Source organism: Hemiscyllium ocellatum, chromosome 30 (genome assembly GCF_020745735.1).
Source record: "Hemiscyllium ocellatum isolate sHemOce1 chromosome 30, sHemOce1.pat.X.cur, whole genome shotgun sequence".
NCBI lineage: Eukaryota > Metazoa > Chordata > Chondrichthyes > Orectolobiformes > Hemiscylliidae > Hemiscyllium > Hemiscyllium ocellatum.
This window is the reverse complement of record NC_083430.1, coordinates 40,428,714-40,448,823: the sequence shown is the minus strand read 5'-3', so window position 1 is coordinate 40,448,823 and position 20,110 is coordinate 40,428,714. Positions and strand designations below refer to the sequence as shown.

Below are 20,110 nucleotides of genomic sequence, written 5' to 3'. Positions count from 1 at the left end.
AAGCAGTTCTGAAAGGTCACTGGACTCAATGTTAATTCTGCTTTCTCTTCAGATACTGCCCCACCTGATTTTCTTCAATTTATTTTTGTTACAGGAAAGCTGCCATAGGAGCAGAATGCAGACAATGAATTTCCTGTTTGAAGAGATTCAAAGACAAAGATGTCACCAGAAGACACTTTGCTTCTGGAAGTCCATTTTCATTTGCATAGGTTTGAGTATTTTTGTTTAAAAAAAGAACAGCTCTGGAAGACTCGCCCCATTATAGAGATGTTGAAACTCTTAAAAAGAGATTTGTTACTGATATTTTAGCTGACAGCACAGCATATGTGGAATCACTGGGCATGTTAATACCTATTCTGTAGCACATCTCCAGAAATTCAGCTTAAAGTTCAAGCTCTATGCTTAATTCATACAAAGATCTGTTTTGAATTTTATGCCCAAAGTCCTCACCAGTTAGGGAAAATAAAACCTTCAATGAGGATAAAGAAATACTATATACTACTTTAATCCAAAGTATAAATTCATTTTCTTTTCCTCCACAGAATTGCTAATGCTTCCCATTGGTAAAATTAAATCCAATGTACAAGATTAGAGAGGGCAGAGGAAAAGGATAAGCAGCATAACATAGCTACAATTAGGTTGCTGATAAAGTTAGTTTATGGAAGCTAGTTACCAAACCCTGAACAGTTGTGTTATGGACATCCAGGAATTAAGGTTAATAAGGGAAGAGAGTTTCCTGCCTAATTCCATTAGGTGAGGTTTACTTTACAAAGTCTTTTCAATTGTGTAACAGTGGCCAAACTACAGAAAAATCCAATCCTTTTGGAAGTACTCAGGGAAAATGTTCCCACCACCAGAAAGCTCAATTTGTAAGAATTATATGCTGTAGTATTCCTTGGTACAAGTGTACTCCTTGCAAAATGATAATGGAAGCCAAGAAACAAACATGGTTTACAAAATGCAACATCCTGTATTTAAGAAAAAAAAACATTGCACATCTATAGTCAATAAAGCTCAAATGCAAGAACTCCTATTATTGGAAACAGCTTTTATAATGCAAACCATTATTGGCAATACATGTTACAACTGTACTGGATATGAAATTTGAATTTAAAGACTGTGGCTTAAGATTTCAGGAAGCTAGTAAACTAAGAATTCAACGTAAAATATAAACATATGTTTGAGAAGCATGATCACAAACTTGTTTTTCACAATTTAATCTCTTAAATTACCACCCAAAAATACAGCTACATGGATGAATTACATCTCAAATGTAGCATTAGGTGCTTTAGTAGGAACAGCTAATTTCATCAACTGAAGCATTAAGGCATGTTGCTGTAGGATATAAAGTGCATGTTTGCAGAGACATTTTGTAACATCTACTTAAAAACAAGAAAAAATACTAAAGGAGACAAATTAAACAGGCAAAACAAGTCTGCAAACATTTGGTAATTAGAAAATTTGGCAAAACCTTTTAAAAAATGAAAATCAAGTTGAGGGGAAATGCAATCCCTAAAAATTATTAAAACTGACCAAATTTCAATACAGAACAGTACAGAAATTGTTGTAACACTCAATAGATACTAAATTTCTATTTTTCTAAGATAGGTAGAGGCCATGGGATAAAACTCAGTCAAATTTCTATCAAACACTTTCCATTCATGCTCATGAAATGCTAGGGATTTCAAGAGATAAAAACAACTTGTGTAGCTTAAGCCAGAAACAATTAGCACAATCACAAGAACCAGTGGCCACAAATTGTTGAAATTCCAACTGATGTTCAACTGTAAATTTTAAGAGCATATTCTGCGCACCAACCTACAATACAAAGGCAAGGTTCTCCATCTCACTTCAGTTGGGATTCCATTGTCCAACTTTACATACTGGAAATAGACAGATATACATAACTGATCCACAGCCAATCAAGCATCTTCCTGAACCTAGTGTAAACATTTAAACTATTCCCAATCAGAAGTTGGAATTTCTTTTCCCATTACCTTCCTGCGCAACTAACTTATATCTGAATCTTTCCGTCTGCATCCAATAGTTGAAACCTTTTAAGCACAAATTGTTGTCCAAACCAAAAGGGCACAGTGCAATTTTACTATTGTTACAGGTATATTGGAATGAAGCAAAACATTAATTGCTGAATGGACTGTGCTATTTTCTCAAATCAGTTGAAGTTTTACACCAAACATGGCAATGTTTAAATTTATATGCCTCAAAAGTTTTTAAATAGAAGCTAAATCAAATAAAGTGATTCTTTTAATCAATTTCTTTGATGCATGACTCAAAAGGAACTATTTGATCCATCTAGAATTCTTTAACTGCATATCTTAAGACACAAATGACTTTTATTTAAAATTTACTTTCTTGCACTCAAACATTTTCACTTGTCCATTGCGCATTTATATAGATAATTCCACTTCCATTCAAACCAATGTACAAGAAACTTCGTGTCAGACCACACCAAGAGGTTTACAGTACAAGTTCACTTTAATCTAGAAAAGTTATTCAAGATTAAAATCAAGTGCCACATTGCTGGAAACAATACATCACATTGGCAGGAATACTAGTCTCAGTTCAATACTAAGAATAACGAATGAGCCGTTCCATTTACAAGAAAATGTGCTTCTGATATTTATTAAAGAAATTACAATGAGCTCCAATAAATCACAATACTGTATGTGTATGACTATGCAAGATTGCTACAGAAAAACAGAGCTAAAGGATTAGGAGCAGAACTAGTTGAATATACAAGCTATCGCAATCTTAGCTATTGTGATTTTAAATAGGAAAGACTCAATTTAAGGATCAGTTTCACTATTTCTGAAAAACCCCTTCAAACTAAAATTTTAGACAAAAAAACCACGATGAGTTAATTGACATGTCACATACCAACATGCCAGCTTTGCTGTAAGATGTTAATGCTACAGATGTTACTGTAAGCTGCAAAGCAACAGTTAGAAAACAAAGCTCCAACACATTCATTTATTAGCATTTATGCATCAAGAGAGTGGCTCTTCAACTGTTTGCTCCACATTAATGCATTTTAAACTCATAGGGATGCCACAGTATGACTTGCAATAGAAAACATATGGAGCTCAGCTAAAAAAAACTTATTTTTCAGGCAATCAAGCACTTAAGAAAAGTGGTCATGAGTTTAAACTGTTCTGCAATCCTTAGAAATATCCACTTTTGAGAGAAAGACCCCATTGTCATCTTTATAAATCTTCATGTTTTGATATCAATTTTCAAGTTACAACTGCAACAAGGGAACAAATTTTAATATTGCAATGACCCTTCTACAAAGAAGGTGCTGAACACAGGCCAAATGGATACATACCCTAATGTAGATGATCAGCCTGGTGTTTAGCAAGGTATTTTATTAGTGACAAGTACACTAACCTAACCAAATTTGTAAAAGCAACAACATTCACTGAGAGGTTCCCACAAAGTCAATTAATTGTAGATAGTCAAGATTACAGCTTTGCATTTGTCTCCAACAGTACAAGGATCACAACGATGCCAGTGCTTAATAACAGTGAATGGAAGAGAAGTAAATATTAGTACTGGTCTATCACTAGATTAGTACCACTTTCTCACCCAGCTCACTTGAAGTATTGGCAGCTTTGTAATTTCTGAACAAAAAAAATCTTCACTCCAATGCTCCCTTGCCCCCAAAACATGAAAGGAATAAACATCAACAGTTCAGTAGTAAGTAGAAAGGGAAAAGGTTGAAGAATCAAATATCCTTCATCTTTTCCAGGCCTTGTGTAATTGATTCAGTGCATCATGTCAGCAGAATTCCAAGTCTGAAAGTAATCACAAAAATGAAGTTAGAATGCACAATAAAGCCAAAGTCACATCTTGCACCAAATATGGTGAAACCTCACTAAGTTAGCCAACTATTTGATTATTCATTTAAAATTTCAGATTAATAACAAATTTACTCAGCACTGTCACACTAACCAAACAAGCTCAATTGAGTAGAGCTAACATTTTGACCAGCTGCTTCTAGATTAGAGTAGTGCAGGAAAAGCACAGCAGTTCAGGCAGCATCCGAGGAGCAGGAAAAATCAGCATTTCAGGCATAAGCCTTCATCAGGAATAGAGGCAGAGTGCCTGCAGGGTGGAGAGATAAATGAGAGGAGGGTGGGGGTGGCCCTCCTCTCATTATCTCTCCACCATGCAGGCACTCTGCCTATATTCCTGATGAAGGGATTTTGCCCGAAACGTCGATTTTCCTGCTCCTCGGATGCTGCCTGAACTGCTGTGCTTTTCCAGCACCACCTTAATCTAGACTCTGGTTTCCAGCATCTGCAGCCCTTGTTTTTACCATTTTGACCTGCTTGTCAGTTAGCAATACAAAAAAGAACAGGCAGAGTTCAAGACTTAACAGATATGACACGGCCCAAGGAAACAACTCATGAACCTGGAGATCATCGTTAAAGGATCTCTTAAAGGCAATTCCCCCAATTCTCTTAAAACAAACTATATTTTCTAAAGTGATAAATTAGTTTTCTAAAATGATGAGAGTCATACAGCATAGAAACGGACTCTTTGGGCCAACTAGCCCACGCCAACTATGTTCGCACACTGAACAAACCCCACCTGCCTGTGTTTGGTCCACATCCCTCCAGACTCTTCCCATTTGTGTACTTATAAAAATATCTTTTGAACATAGTAACTGCAGCTACGACCAGCACTTCCTCTGGCAGTTCATTCCACATACAGGTAGGCAATCCTTTATCAGAAATCTTCAAATCCGAAAACCTCCAAAGTCCGAAGGTTTTTTTTGTGAAGTTTTTCTCATTAATAAGGTTGTGTGCGCAAACAGTTAACCCAAGTTGACACCCACTCGATGCAAGTCACTCAGATGCGACATGGAGGCGTGGTTCAGCATCAGCAGGCCTAGATTCTCTCTCAAGGCCTGCTTTAGTGAGTCATGCTCCTCCAGTAAGACTTAAAAATTTCAAACTGTCACTTATTCTGAATTCCAAAAACCAGCTGGTGCCAAGCATTTCTGATAAGGATTGTGCTAGCTACAATGTAAAATAGTTCCCCCTCATGTTTTAATTCTTTCTCCTCTCGCCTTAAATATATCAACTAGTTTTGAACCACCCCACCCGAGAGAAAAGACCACAATCTATGCCCATTGTGATTTTATAAACCTCTACATGGTCACCCTTTAACCTCCTATGCTCCAGTGAAAAATGTCCCAGTCTATAGGAAACTCAGCAACATTCTGGTAAATCTTTTGAGCCCCCGCCTGTTTAATAATACCTTTGTTATAACAGGGCAACCAGAACCCCAGAGTCCAGAACAGACCTCACTAACATACTGTACAACCTCTACATGACTTCCCAACTCCTATACTCAAAAGGAGTGAGCAACAAAGGCAAACATGCTAAACACCTTTTTAACCACCATCTTCCTGTGATGCAAATTTCAAAGAATTATGTACCCAAACCCAAGGTCTGTTCTACAACACTACCCAGGGCCCTACTGATTGCTTAAGTCCTGCCTTTGTTTGAACAAAATGCCATACCTTGCATGGCTGAAGAGGAGAAGAAATGGGTTTGAAGAGGAGACAACGTTCAGTTACCAGGCTAAATTTGACTTTGCTAATAACTTGGAATTTTTGGTCTGTGGAGGTGATAGGGGCTCCCTCTACCCTGCATGTGCAGGGAGGTTCATGGCTTGATTTCCTCTGATCAAACCTCCCTGAAAAAGTCTCTTGTGGTGCAGTTTAGTATCCCTACCTTGGAACAAAGAGACATGGGTTGAAGTCCCATCTGCTCCAGAGGCATGTAATAATATCTCTGAACAGGTTGATTAGGAAGTAACTTCAGAACAAGACAATAAGTCTATCATTGGTACAGTTATTAAAAATATAGTGACTTGGCATAAACAAATTCATAGTAAAATAACAGCACAGTATGTTTTCTACCTCTCCCAATTTTCAAATAACTAGCACCAAATCACAAACTCTCTCATAGATATGAGAATGAGCCTCTCAAAAAGTACTTCCTCTTTGCTGAAGATTTTCACATTAAACAGCTTTAGGTTTCAAAATGATTCAGATAGCTGGCACATTGTAAACTGGCTTGTGCAGGTCCTTCCACTACAGTGAAGACAAATGCTAGTGGGAGGAGCTCTTCAAAAGGCGATTCCTTAAAGATCATTAAAGTATTTTTATATGTAGAGTTTGAGTGAAACTAGGAGCTTTACCTACATCGGCAATGATATGATATGTTATGAATATATTCAGTGTTTGTGAATGTTTTGCCACAGGTTTCACTGCAGGAGTTCAATTGTTAGAATGAGAATCTCACTGAATCCCATCTCAAAATATAAGCACATTTCCTTTTGCAGTTCTCCCCTCATACTAGAATGGTCACATCCAGCATGCCCCAAAGTTGCACTTTTGGTCTCCAACTTATCCTGGTCTAGCTGGCATTACGTGCAAGCTTATTTATAAAGATGACATTTCATTCTGAAGCAAAGCTCTCCTTCTACATAGCAAAAGTGTATCAGAGTCAATACAAAAACTGCAGACGAGCCAGATAAATGAGTCTATTTTGAAGTACACTTATTTCAAAACCTTCAGTTTTCTCCATGACTGTGTCATAAGCATGCAAGTGCAACCAACTGCATTCAATTTTACATCCCAACTTAGATAAGAATACAACAATTATAACATGCAATGCATTTTTCACGAAGTAGCAAGGCTATTGAATCGCAACACAATCTTTCATTTATCCTCCCCATCATAACTCAAATTACAATTGCAGCCATTTCTCAATTGTACCTCTTAATTTCCATTACTAATCCCCACACTGAAGCCTGGAATTACCTGCTGCATTGAAGCTGCTATTAAAATTAGTTGTTTAATGCCCAACTACAAAAGAATAACTGGTAAAGAAAAATAAAATGTGCAAACAGGATTATTATACAGAGGTAAAAACAATGACTGCAGATACTGGAAACCAGATTCTGGATCAGTGGTGCTGGAAGAGCACAGCAGTTCAGTCAGCATCCAACGAGCAGCAAAATCGACGTTTTGGGCAAAAGCCCTTCATCAGGAATAAAGGCAGTGAGCCTGAAAGTGTGGAGAGATAAGCTGGGTGGGGGTGGGGAGAGAGTAGCATAGAGTACAATGGGTGAATGGGGGAGGAGATGAAGGTGATAGGTCAGGGAGGAGAGGGTGGAGTGGATAGGTGGAAAAGGTGCTAGGCAGGTCAGACAAGCCACGGGGACAGTGCTGAGCTGGAAGTTTGAAACTAGGGTGAGGTGGGGGAAGGGGAAATGAGGAAGCTGTTGAAGTCTACATTTATGCCCTGGGGTTGAAGTGTTCTGAGGCAGAAGATGAGGCATTCTTCCTCCAGGCGTCTGGTGGTGAGGGAGCAGCGGTGAAGACAATTACAATGCACTACCGAAACAGACTGGTTAAAGAGGGCAATACACAAAATTCATTGCAGGTCCATCAGAATTTGTAAAATGGAAGACAGTTTCATGTTTTAGACACATGATCTTTTTCAGAACTGAAGAAAGGTTCAGCAGAAATGTTAGACACATTAAATACTAAGGTCTGTTTTCAGGTGCTGACTGCTCGTGAAGGAGTGGCAGTGAAGGAGGCCCAGAACCTCTCTGTCCTCAGCAAAGTGGGAGGGTGGGTGGAGTTGAAATGTTGGGCCACGGGGCGATGCAGTTGATTGGTGCAGGTGTCTCGGAGATGTTCCCTAAAGCGCTCTGCTACTAGACGCCCAGTCTCCCCAATGTAGAGGAGACCGCATCGGGAGCAACAAATACAATAAATGATATTAGTGGATGTGCAGGTAAAACTTTGATGGATGTGGAAGGCTCCTTTAGGGCCTTGGATAGAGGTCAGGGAGGTGGTGTGGGCACAGGTTTTACAGTTCCTGCGGTGGCAGGGGAAAGCACCAGGATGGGAGGGTGGGTGGTAGGGGGGCATGGACCTGACCAGGTAGTCACGGAGGGAACGGTCTTTGCAGAAGGCGGAAAGGGGTGGGGAGGGAAATATATCCCTGGTGGTGGGGTCTTTTTGGAGGTGGCGGAAATGTCGGCAGATGATTTGGTTTATACAAAAGGTTTGTAGGGTGGAAGGTGAGCACCAGGGGCATTCTGTCCTTGCTACGGTTGGGGTCTGAGGGCAGAGTTGCGGGATGTGGACAAGATGCATTGGAGGGCATCTTTAACCACGTGGGAAGGGAAATTGCGGTCTCTAAAGGAGGCCATCTGGTGTTCTATGGTGGAACTGGTCCTCCTGGGAACAGATACGGCAGAGGCGGAGGAATTGGGAATACAGGATGGCATTTTTGCAAGAGGTAGGGTAGGAAGAGGTGTAATCCAGGTAGCTATAGGAGTCGGTGGGTTTGTAAATAATGTCAGTGTCAAGTCGATCATCATTAATGGAGATTGAGGGGTCCAGGAAGGGGAGGGAGGTGTCAGATGGTCCAGGTAAATTTAAGGTCAGGGTGGAATGTGTTGGTTCCAGGTAAATTTGTTCTATTTTCTACTCTCTCCCCACCCCCACTCTCCCCTAGCTTATCTTTCCACGCTTCAGGTTCACTGCCTTTATTCCTGATGAAGGGCTTTTGCGTGAAACGTCGATTTCACTGCTCGTTGGATGCTGCCTGAACTGCTGTGCTCTTCCAGCACCATTGATCCAGAATCCAGGATTACTATACAGTTAAGCTTGATTCAAGATTGCATGATTAATGATGCCAGGTTACACACAATTCAACCTCAACGACAATATATCTGATATCAATAGAAGGTGCAAGGGTGTTTCAACAGAGTCTGGATTTTTCAGAAGCTTGAATTATTAAAAATAAACAAATTAGGGTAGTTTTTGAACAAAAAGATTGCAGAGCCCCATTTTTGAGCTCTTCATTGACTAATTTTGCACAAGCTAAGGTAGCGATCTTGTTACTGCACTTAGAAATACGAACATAGAATATAGTTTAAATAGGTATCGCCTGGCTGACCATGCACCACTCAGAAGCACTCAAGTAGCAGCCCAGAAAAGAAATTACACTGCATTTGGTTAGCTACTGCTCAATAGCTGGCTGGACCACTTGTCAGGGAGGACAGCTAATGTCTGGTGGCTAGATGTGTTATTTGGGAACTTAAGTATTTCAAGTTATTTGATTAAAATGCTAATTTTTAGAAAATTAATACTACAGTATTTTAAAGTCTGCCACATGTGTCTGAATTTTCTGTTTATAATATCAGCTTGGTTATAAAATTCCTTAACTGTAGAATTCTTGGGATGTTGTTTAAGTGCAAAAAACTGACAACGAAGGTAAACAAATCATCAGTTACTTGCAATCTTCAGATTTAGAAATTTGGCCATGTTGAATATAGGCATTTGCTTTTGGGAAAAATGTCAAAGACATGCCATCGCCCTTTGAGTGATTTGTTAGAGTTACCAGCCAGATGGAGTTAATAAAATGCAATTTTATTAAAGCAATAAAAAGTAGATTGAAAAGTTACAAAACATTGTAGCTACTGGAGCTTGGTCCTTTGTTTATATTTAACTTATTTCTAACTTAAAAACTTCAAGCATCAAATTAAGCAGCCAAAACTGAGTCACAATTCTCAAGTACTTGCAATAAATCCACAAACAATTGTCTGCACAAGTTATTGAAAAAAGTCTCATCTGAAGAGAATGTCAGCTCAGCCGTTATGAATTTAAAAGCTGCATACAGATACTCTTCTTTCTGGTTACTTAGCAATAAACAAAGTTTCTCACCCAAATCCAAGTCTTATTTTCTTTTTAAGCCTGTACATCAACTAATTCAGGAGGCAAAGGAGATTTCGGGTGTTTACTCTCAAAATGTTGTTTGAAAGTTTTAGGATCTGGCATCTGTGTCTGAAAAGGAAAAAAAAACAGTAGGGATAAGTATGTGATAAATAAGTAAATAACCAATACTAAATGTAGGTTTGCTCACCAAGCTGGAAGGAACCTTCCAACTCAGCAAACAAACCTACATCCAGAACCTCAACCTAAGGTAGAAATATTCTCAAAACTCACTAACAAATGCTAAAATTCAGTACCTAGTGGCTTCAAGTCAAAAAGGAAAAGCTAGGTGGTAAGAATTTCAGAATGGCTGTCAGCATTACTCAAATATAAATTAAAACTTGAGCAGTCTGGATTGAATCCCTAGCCTGTTTCAAAGCTATCTGATCTGAGTCAAGGTTGAAGCATTGATGGAACCCAAATAAGTGCTGGAGTTAAACTAAACACCCAGTGTTGAAGTCACAAGGCTTTCACCTATAAGTTCTCTCATTTTATCCAGAAACTTTTCAAGTCATGTACTCAAAAAAAAGGAACAATTTCACAGTTGCGGTCAGTCAAGTCTCTCTTCCCACGTGTAAGCATGACCAGTCTGTGTTTTATGCAAGAAATCAAACTGTCTGGCTGGTTACATAATCTCAAGAAGCACAAGTACAAATGTGCCCTTCACTGACATTCATACCATCAGTATTCAGGAACAAAATGTTTGGCTGCTCTTCCTCTGAAGCAGCCATGGCATAAACAACGTGCAAAGCCTGACTGAATCCATACTAAGTTAAACAATCATTTAAGATATATGATTGTATGAGTCAAATTCTAATTAGCATCTCATTGATAAAAATCTACTGTTAACATTAATAAAAATGCCAACAAATTGGCAACTCATGAAACAACCTAAGTTACTGCAAATTAAGAAAATAATCTGCAAAATTGATCTGGAATCTTTGCAAATTTTTAAAACCATGATTTTGAACAATTTGAATTCAACAGCTCAGAAGTTGATCTAAACATGACAGGTATTCTAACATTTGCAACCATAGTGCTTTGAAGACTATTCCTTTACCTTGCAGACAGGACAGGTGTGCACAAGTGCTGCTTTTGCTGCTGCTTTTTGATCAGATCCCCCCTTTTTCTTTTCAGCTTGCCTCTTGGCATTCTTCTGCTGAGCTTGTATCTTCTGCTGCCCACGAGCCATGATAACAGTCAGAAAAACTAGCAAAAAAGGCAAGTTTTAGTTACTGTCCATGATGGAAAGGAGTCACAAGTGATACAAAACTAAGTTGTCATACTAAAGCAAACAATCCAAATGAAGACAGTCTAATAAAATTATATTAACAAAAATGACCTTTAGATATCCTATCAAAATTTAAAACAAAGTCCCAGCTACTGAGTGCCAATTGGGAAAATTAAAAGGGTGCAAATCAATACAGCAAGGAAACAATGCACTGAATAGAGCTGCTCCACAAGGTATTTCAAACTTGAAAGTAAAAAATATAGTGCATTCTGCATAACACAAAGTCGTGTATATAAATAACTAGTAAACTAACTATGGCATTGCCAGCCATCAAAAGTTGCACAGAGAGGCACTGACCTTTACTAAGTTTTCAAATAATAGAATCCCTACAGCACAAAACAGGCCATTCAGCCGATTGAGTCCATATCAATACTGGGCTGTGGGAAGAAGCCAGAGCACCTGGAGGGTAGCACAGTCAAACCCATCTCCCTGGCACTGCAATGCAGCAGTGCTAACCAGTGAGCCACCTTGCTGCCTGATAATCAGCTTGCTATTATACCATTCACGTGGGTGTCAGTGTGCATGTAAAAGCTAACTTATCTTCAGGTGGCATGTAGATAAGAAACAAAAGGTTCAAAGATAAATTAAGGGATACCACAGATAACTGCAGGAAGTGTGGAATAAGCAATTCTGATTATACAAATATGAATGGGAAAATTATGCACTAACCAATTATGCAACACTGGAGAGGCACTGAACGATTGTGTTGGGAAGACACTTTAGAAAAGTAATTTTAAGAGGCTATTCAAGCCTGCTCTGCCATTCAAAACAATCACGGCTAATCATCCAACTCAAACCTGTTCCTGCTTTCTCCCCCCATACCCCTTGATTCTAAGAACAATATCTAACTTTCCTGAAAACATTCAATGTTCTGGCTTCAACTGCTTTATGCATAGAACTCCATAGATTTGACATTCTCAGGTGAAGAAACTTCTCATCTCAGCCATAAATGGCCTGTCTCAACCTCAAACTGTGATCCCTGGTCTGGGCTTCCTAGACATTTTCTTTAAAGTCTATGAGGATCAACAACAGGGAGCGGTTTGGGCACAGTGGATTGAAAAGGTTTTTGAAGAGATGTGAGCACAGCTGGCATAAGCTACTAGTAATTACTGAAGTTAGAAGTCTGTGCATTTTTAGCCACCTGTTTTGATAGAGTAGAGTCACCTTGAAAAGTGGATAAATAAAACAGAGCTGCAAAATTTGCCTTAAAATAAAGTCCACATTATCTCTGTAGAGTTGTATTGTCTCACCTGTGTGATTGTGTTCGAGACGAAAGGAATTAAACCAAATTTTGCAGTAACTTAGATAACTTTGATTAGAAGACTGGATTTACTGAAGTAACCAGATGAACGTCTGCTTTATTTTGGATAACCGTAATAAGGCAAAACAAGCTTAACATTTTGATCATAAAACATTTACATTTGGTACATTCCAATGTGATAGGGTTAATTATTAGCATATTCCTCCTGAGTTATAACAGTCAACCTTGCAAATCAAAAATATTAAGGGATAGTTTGCTCCAGTCATATTAGATGTCATTTGGAGGTGTAGTAGACAGCAAAGAAAGTTACCTCAGTACAATGGGATGTTGATTAGATGGGCCAACAGGCTGAGGAGTGATAGATGGAGTTTAATTTAGATAAAAGCAAGGTACTGCATTTTGAAAAATCAAATCAAAGCAGGACTTATACCCTTAATGGTAAGGCCCTGGGGAGAGTTATTGAACAAAGATCTTGGAGTGCAGGTTCATAATTTCTTGAAAGTAGAGTCATAGGCAGATGGGATAATGAAGGTGTTTTGGTATGATTAGAATCTCTATGAGATTAGAAACCCTACAGAAACAGGCCTTTTGGCCCAACAAGTCCATATTGACTCTCCAAAGAGCAACCCACCCAGACCCATTCCCTGACCCTGTATTTACCTGACATATGCACCCAACCTACACATCTCCAAACACCATGGGCAATTTAGCATGGCCAATTCACAACCTGCACATTTGGATTGTGGGAGGAAACCCATGCAGACACAAATGTGCAGACTCCACACAGTCACCCATGGCTGGAATTGAACCTGGGTCCCAGGTGCTGAGGGGCAGCAGTGCTAACCACCAAGCCCCCTTTCCTTTATTGGTCAGACCAATAAATATAGGAGTTGGGAGGTCATGTTGTAGCTGTATAGGACATTGGTTAGACCACTTTTGGAATATTGCATGCAGTTCTTGTCTCCTTCCTATCGGAAGGATGTTGTGAAACTTGAAAGGATTCAGAAAAGATTTACAAGGATGTTGCCAGGATTGGAGGATTTGAGCTATAGGAAGTGGCTAAATAGGCTGAAGCTGCTTTCCCTGGAGTGTCAAAGGCTGAAGGGTGACTTTATAGAGGTTTATAAAATCATGAGAAGCATGAATAGGATAAATAGACAAGGTATTTTCCCTGGGGTGGGGGGCAGAAAGAGTCCAGAATTAGAGGGCATAGGTTTAGGGTGAGGGAGCAAAGATATAAAAGGGACCTAAGGGGCAACCTTTTCCACACAGAAGGAGGTCCATGTATGGAATAAGCTGCCGGAGGAAGTGGAGGAGGATAGTACATTTACAGCATTTAAAATCTGGATGGGTCTACGATTAGGAAGAGTTGAGGGATATGGGCCAAGTGCTGGCAAATGGGACTAGGTAAGGGTATCTGGTTGGCATGGACGAGTTGGACCGAAGGGTCTGTTTCATGCTGTCCATTTCTATGACTATGACTATGATAAAATGTTTTGGTGCATTGCAAGTAAAAAGGGATTTCACAAATTGGAAGGAGACTGCAGTAGCTGTTTTTGCAGAAATATTCAGAGCTAATATGGAGATAGAATATCAATTTTTAAAATTGGGGTAGTGTTAAATTGCAGTAAGAACAATTAAACATGACAAGGAAAACAGAATCGAGAATATTCAAACTCAAGTCTATTTCACTATTCAATGAAAGAACCTTAAGTGATAAGTAGCCTAGGTTTATAATACACCTTTATTCCAAAATAATAGTTAATATACTGAGGTTTTAAGTAAGTTAGCAGTAACCTTGGTGTGATGATACATATCTATTTTTAACTTCCAACTTTAACACACTAAGGCCAAAAAAATATTTGCCTTAGTTTTGTGCGCACAAATCCACAGCTGGTTTACGTGCACACTTTCCAACATCTTTTACACAAAATTGGAAAAGGGGCTGTTCAGAAGGGACCAGACTCAATTTGTCAAAAACACATGGATACAAATAGTTAACTCTTTCTCTGTCAACAGTTTGATAAAGCATTCATTAAAGTGAATGAAAGTGATTGATTACTCAAACTCATGAGTGAACAGGAAGATATATTTTAAAGTCGTCACAAACCCCTACAAAAGGTCAATTGTACCAGACCCATTGAAAAATGGATTTCACTGACAACTTACAATTCAAAATCCATTAATTCTGTTGAGAAAAATCAAGCTACTGATTTTCTCAATGACGCCCTCAGCTTCATCTTTGACGTCATCTATCAAAAACTTTACTCTCCCTCATCCTGACTGTCCTCCTGATCAGGTGCACATTAACATGTGCATTAAGTTCATAAGACCGACTTAAATGGAAGTGGAGCACAACTGGACTGCCATTTGCGGTAGGAATTCAAACATTTGTCAAACCTTATGGACTCTGGCTGGTCTCAAATTTAGTGACAACATACAATGTTGCCCTTCTTGCAAAGGCCCATCCCCCACTAAACATCTTTCTGCATCTCCAATCACACCATTTTCAAATTGAGATTGCTCGAGTCCAACCTCCTGTTCCTCAAACACGAGGTGTTTGAGTGGATATCAGAAGGGCAGGGGAAAACAAGAAATTAGGAGATCAAACAGCAACCATGAAAAAGCTTTGCCAAAGATTAAGGGAACCCCAAAATATTACACAAGTATGTCTAGCAGAAGAGGTTACTCAGGGAAGGAATAAAGGCAATTAGGGACCAAGGGGAAAATCTGTGCATGGAGACAGAGGACATTGGTAGGTTGCTAAACAAGTACTTCATGTCTGCCTTCCCATTGAAGGATGTAGGTTCAGAAAGAGGCGCTTGAGCTGTTTGACATAGGGAGAGAAAAAGGTATTGAAATATGGACAGGGTCAAAAATAGACAACCCGCCAAGTCTGGATGATTTGAATCTCAGGCTGCTTTGGAGATGAGGAAGTTACAGGGGCTCTGACCCAAATTTTTAATCCCCTTCCGGCCACAGGGGAGGGGCCAGAAGACAGCTAACGCGGTTCCACTTCAATAAAAGTAGAGATAAACGAGGGAATTACAGATCAGTGACATAAGTGGTTGGGAAACTACTGGGAAATATTTTGTAGCAGAGAATTATCCTCCAGTTTGGACAGACAGGGTTTGGTCAGGGGTAGCCAGCATAGTTTTGTCAGAGGAAGGTCGTGTCTAATAAACTGAATTGAATTTTGTGAGGTGAGGAGGTTTGTAGGTGAGGGTAGTACAGTTCATGTAGTTTATGTAAAATTCAACAAAGCCCTTAACAAGGTCCCTCTTAATTAAGGTGGTAAATCCAGGGCAACTTGGATCCAAAACTGGTTTAGTGGTAGGAGACAGAGGTTGATGCTTGCATGACTGGAAGCCAGTGTCAGTGTTGCGCCCTTTGTTGTTCATGATAGATAAGTGATGTAGGAGAAAACATCTTCCATATCAGGGCTGGGAATGGATGGTTGTGTGCGCTTGAGAAAGTTTGAAGATTACAAAGAGATTACAGTGAGGAAGGCGGTCTTGTTAGAGGATATAGTTAAACTGGTCAGATGGAACTTAAATCCTGAAGTGAGAAGTAATTAATTTTAGTAGTAACAAGACAAGAGACTACTCAATGAGGTCAGTGGAAAGTGCAGAGAAACAAGAACCTTGACAGACTTGTCCACAGATCACTGAAGGTAGCAAGACATGTTATAGGGTAGTTAAAAAGACATAACACTTTCTTTTATCAATTATGGCAGATTATAAGAGCTGGGAGCTAATGCTGGAGTTGTACAGGACTGATCACAAGTGGAATACTGTGTACAATTCTGGTCACTGGTTTAAAAAAAGGGGGTGCAGAGGAGATTCACCAGGACATTGTAGATAAACTGTTCCATTCCAGGCAAAGAGAAGCTGGATAGGTGTGATTTGTTTTCTTTAGAGCAGCAAAGGCTGAGAGGGGACCTGATTGTGGTGCTCAAGATGGAGGGGCATCAGATGAATAGAAAGCAGGTGCTCCCCTTCGTTGAAGGGCTGATAACAGGGAGCATAATTTTAAGGCAGGCAGCGAGTTGAGGGAATTGGAGAAAAATTCTTTTCACTGAGGGTAGTGGGAATCTGGAATGCAGATAGCCAAGTTTAGAAGCCCCAACCTTTTTTTAAAAAAGTACTTGGAAAAGCACTTGAACGGTCAGAAGATTCGAGGCTGAGTGTTGGAAAGTGGAACTAGCATATATTTAGAATAGTTTTTGCCCACTGAGAATGCATACACCAAAGAGCCTCTTGTATAATTTTATTTGCCACTAAAATACTAACCATCAATGCTAATTGCCCAATCCTTCAAATATATAATTTTACTCTTTAAAAAAAACACCAACCTAGACTCCTCCATTCTTGCACACTATTGCTGCATCATCCATTTCCCTCCAATAGAAGACTATGCCTTTTCACCCCACCTTACAAGACATAGTTGACCACATCATTCATCTCCAAGAACAAGCACCTGGCTGGATGTGACAATACTCATCTGGTTCCATTCTCCTCTATTAATCTGTCTCTAGAGAATCAACTTTTAAGAGCTTCCCTACCCCTCTTGCCTCTCAAGGATCTACTCTTGGTCACCCCCATACTGCCCCTCACCCACATCATCTAAGATGGAATTATTTACATTTTCTAAGTACATTCAGCTCTACTTCATTATCACCTCTACTTGTCTCATAACAAGGATAAAATTTTTTCGACCAAATATTGGGATTCCATGCATTCACACTATGGGAATATTACAAATAAAACTCCTCTCCTTGAGAAATATGAAAACTAAGCCTCAATTCACTGACTTGAGCTTCCAACTACATATTCAGACCATAAAGTGGATGGCCGGCTTGCGATGCAGGGCAATGTCAACAGCTGTGGATTCAATTCCTGCAGGGGTTGTGTGTATCGAGAAGCACTCTTTCTCAACCACTAAGGCATGGTACCCCTCAGATTAAACCGCCACCAGTCCTCTGAGACCAGTTCTCTGGTGTAGGAGGTGACTATTTTTTATCATCCAGACTGCCAACTTCTAATTCATAATTCATTCTTCAACTCCTGTCTGGGATCATTTGCTGTTGAAACCCCAAGTCAATAGCCATGACTATTCCACAAACACCTGCTCTGCCCTCCATATTCTACCTGCTATGCTAAACAACTTCCCAAACACTGCAGTCATTGTCCTAACACTTTATTCTTGCCTTGTTCACCTGCATGTTAAACAACTCAGGTTACAATTCTCAATTTCCAAATCCTTTCACAGCCCTGCTCAAGCCCCTTCAAACACCAGAAACCTGGCCTCCAATTCAAGTCTCTCGAATATACCAGAATTTATTCACAAGTGCCAGCTATACTTTCAGCTGCCTTGCTCCCAAGATCTGGAATTGCCTTCAACTTTTTCCTCTCTTCTCCTTGAAGGCAGCTTTTAAGATCAAGCTCTTTAACCATGCTTCTGGTCAACTGTTCTAAACTGTTTCTTTATAAAACTTGCATTACACTCCTATGAAGTACTTTGGGATACTATATCAAATTTCAGGCATAATAAAATTTACATAAACTTAGTGACAATAGGATTATTAGAATCATGTTGAAATAAAAAAAGGAATTAAAATACATGCTCATTTAGAGGAAAAAAGCAGACAAGATGGACTTGTTTACAACCTGGAACATGCTTGACTTTGAAATTTTAATTTTATGACCACTCAAAGAAACATCACTATTTCAAATATTATGCTATTTTGTAATTTCCAGCTGGCTGCAGCACATTTCTTTATCTGGCAATATCCTTGATAAAATTTAAGGGACAAGGTCATCTTCAGTTGAAAGGAATAGCATATAAAGCACATATGGGCAAAGAAATTCTGACAAGACATTAAATGCAATTCAGTGGTAGTACACACTTCCAAATCTCATTCCAAAGATGAGAACATAAATACAACACTGACATTTTAGGTTATGATCCCACAGTACCACGTGAAGCAAACCCTTAGTGCCCCAGCCAGCTATTTACCCCAAGTCAACATCTAGGTAAGTAACCTGCTCAGTCATTTCACTGCTGTCAATGTAAGTTTTCTGACCTGAATAAACATTATAACAGTGATTTTAAAACTCTTAGGACTTAAGCTCATGAAAAGCAGTCACTATCTCAATCACATCCTTCACTACTGATCAGGCAATTCATCTACTTTGAAACAGGAATGAAATGTTATAGTAATAAGATTACAGCAGGAGAGTTCGGCTGAGATATCTGGAAGACAATATTCACTTCAAAGCACCATATCGCAAAGGTTACATTCTCTCATAGGTCTTGCAGAACTAATTCAAACTGGGATAAAATTACAAACAAACTATACAAACTAAAAACTTGCAGTCCCTTTATATAGAAAATAAGTAGTAAGTTCATTTAGATGTTTACAGCAATAAGTTGATAGGGTAGATAAGACACATTGAGACAGCCCATAAATCAATTGCTAATAAGTATTAGGCTAATAATAATAAGCCCAAGTAAGCACTTAACTAGAGAAAGTGTTAGAAATGCTGACCTTTCAGCCTCGAAATAAAGGCCGAACAAAAATGTCAAAATAGATGAAGCAGGCAGAGGTAAAGGATACAAATACAACATACTTGTTGACCATGACCTCAGTGGTGTAACAAGCTTGACGGGCTGAACAGTCTACACTCATTTAAGTGAAGAGTTCAAACTACATGAAGCTTCTTCTCGCACTCAGTACAGAGGTTGTGAGCGGAGACAGAGGGCACATAGCACTGCGGTGAATAATATAACGGAGCCACTGACATCTACGCTGAACAATCTGGGTTAGTTGCCTGCTTCCCCTCTACCCCCACCGCTCGCCAGCTTTCAAGCTTGTACATATCGGCCAGAAACCGAACAAAAGATAAACCCTTCTGCAACACCTCACTACATGGTCCAGACACCAAGGATCCCAACGGGAGGGGAATAAATTCTACCCCTAACCGTGGAGGGCCTCAATATGAAGTGAAGGCCTTCCCGGTGCCGGCCAGCCGCCGTTAATAAGGAAATCCCCGGGGAAAGCGGGGGGGGTCGTGCGGCCTACAGGCACCGCTCCGGCGGTCAGAAGCTGCGCAACAGTGGAGATTGGAATGAGGTTAGGAGCTGAGGGAGAGGAAGGCGGCGAACGGCAGAACCGTCCCATTCCCGAAGAAGACTCCGGAGAAAGACTCGGAATTAGCTCGAGGTGCTCACCCGGCGCGCCCGGACCGAGGAAGCGGAATAACGAGCGCGATTAGCGATGGCGGCGGCGACGGCCTCCTCCTCCTTGTCGGCGGCTGTGTTACGTCAGCGGAAGTGACGTTGAGGTGGATCGGGGTGGGGCGTGCAGCCGAGGGAATCACGTGAGCCGTGACCCCTACAGTAACAAACAAGTTGCAACTTGGGTTTGCAGCTTTGGTTGTTTTCGTTGCCTGAGCTGAGATGTCACTTTTTTTTTACAATGATAGAACCTAAGTTATGTCTGGACTGTGACTTGAAAAGTTCTGGGATTTACATGTTAATCTGCATCCTAATGCTAAATTAAAAGTCACACAACACTAGGTTATAAGACCAACAGGTTTACTTGAAAGTAGAAGCTTTCCGAGCGCTGCTCTTTCGTTAGAGAGTTAGCGGAACAGGACACAATTTATAGTAAAATATCAAAGTGTCATGCAACTGATGCAATGTATTGAACAAACCTAGATTGCTA

General features: G+C 39.8%; 1 protein-coding gene across 1 annotated transcript; it reads right to left on the bottom strand.

Moving 5' to 3' along the window:
* Positions 1-2,477: 2,477 nt before the first annotated feature.
* On the bottom strand, positions 2,478-19,704 carry zgc:91910 (Zinc finger protein 706-like). The gene is made up of 4 exons (XM_060847226.1): positions 19,615-19,704; positions 10,890-11,038; positions 9,782-9,901; positions 2,478-3,815 (listed from the first exon to the last, which is right to left on the bottom strand). The coding sequence occupies exons 2-3, from the start codon at positions 11,019-11,021 to the stop codon at positions 9,806-9,808; spliced, it is 228 nt and encodes a 75-aa protein (XP_060703209.1). The 5' UTR covers positions 11,022-11,038; positions 19,615-19,704; the 3' UTR covers positions 2,478-3,815; positions 9,782-9,805.
* Positions 19,705-20,110: the final 406 nt, after the last annotated feature.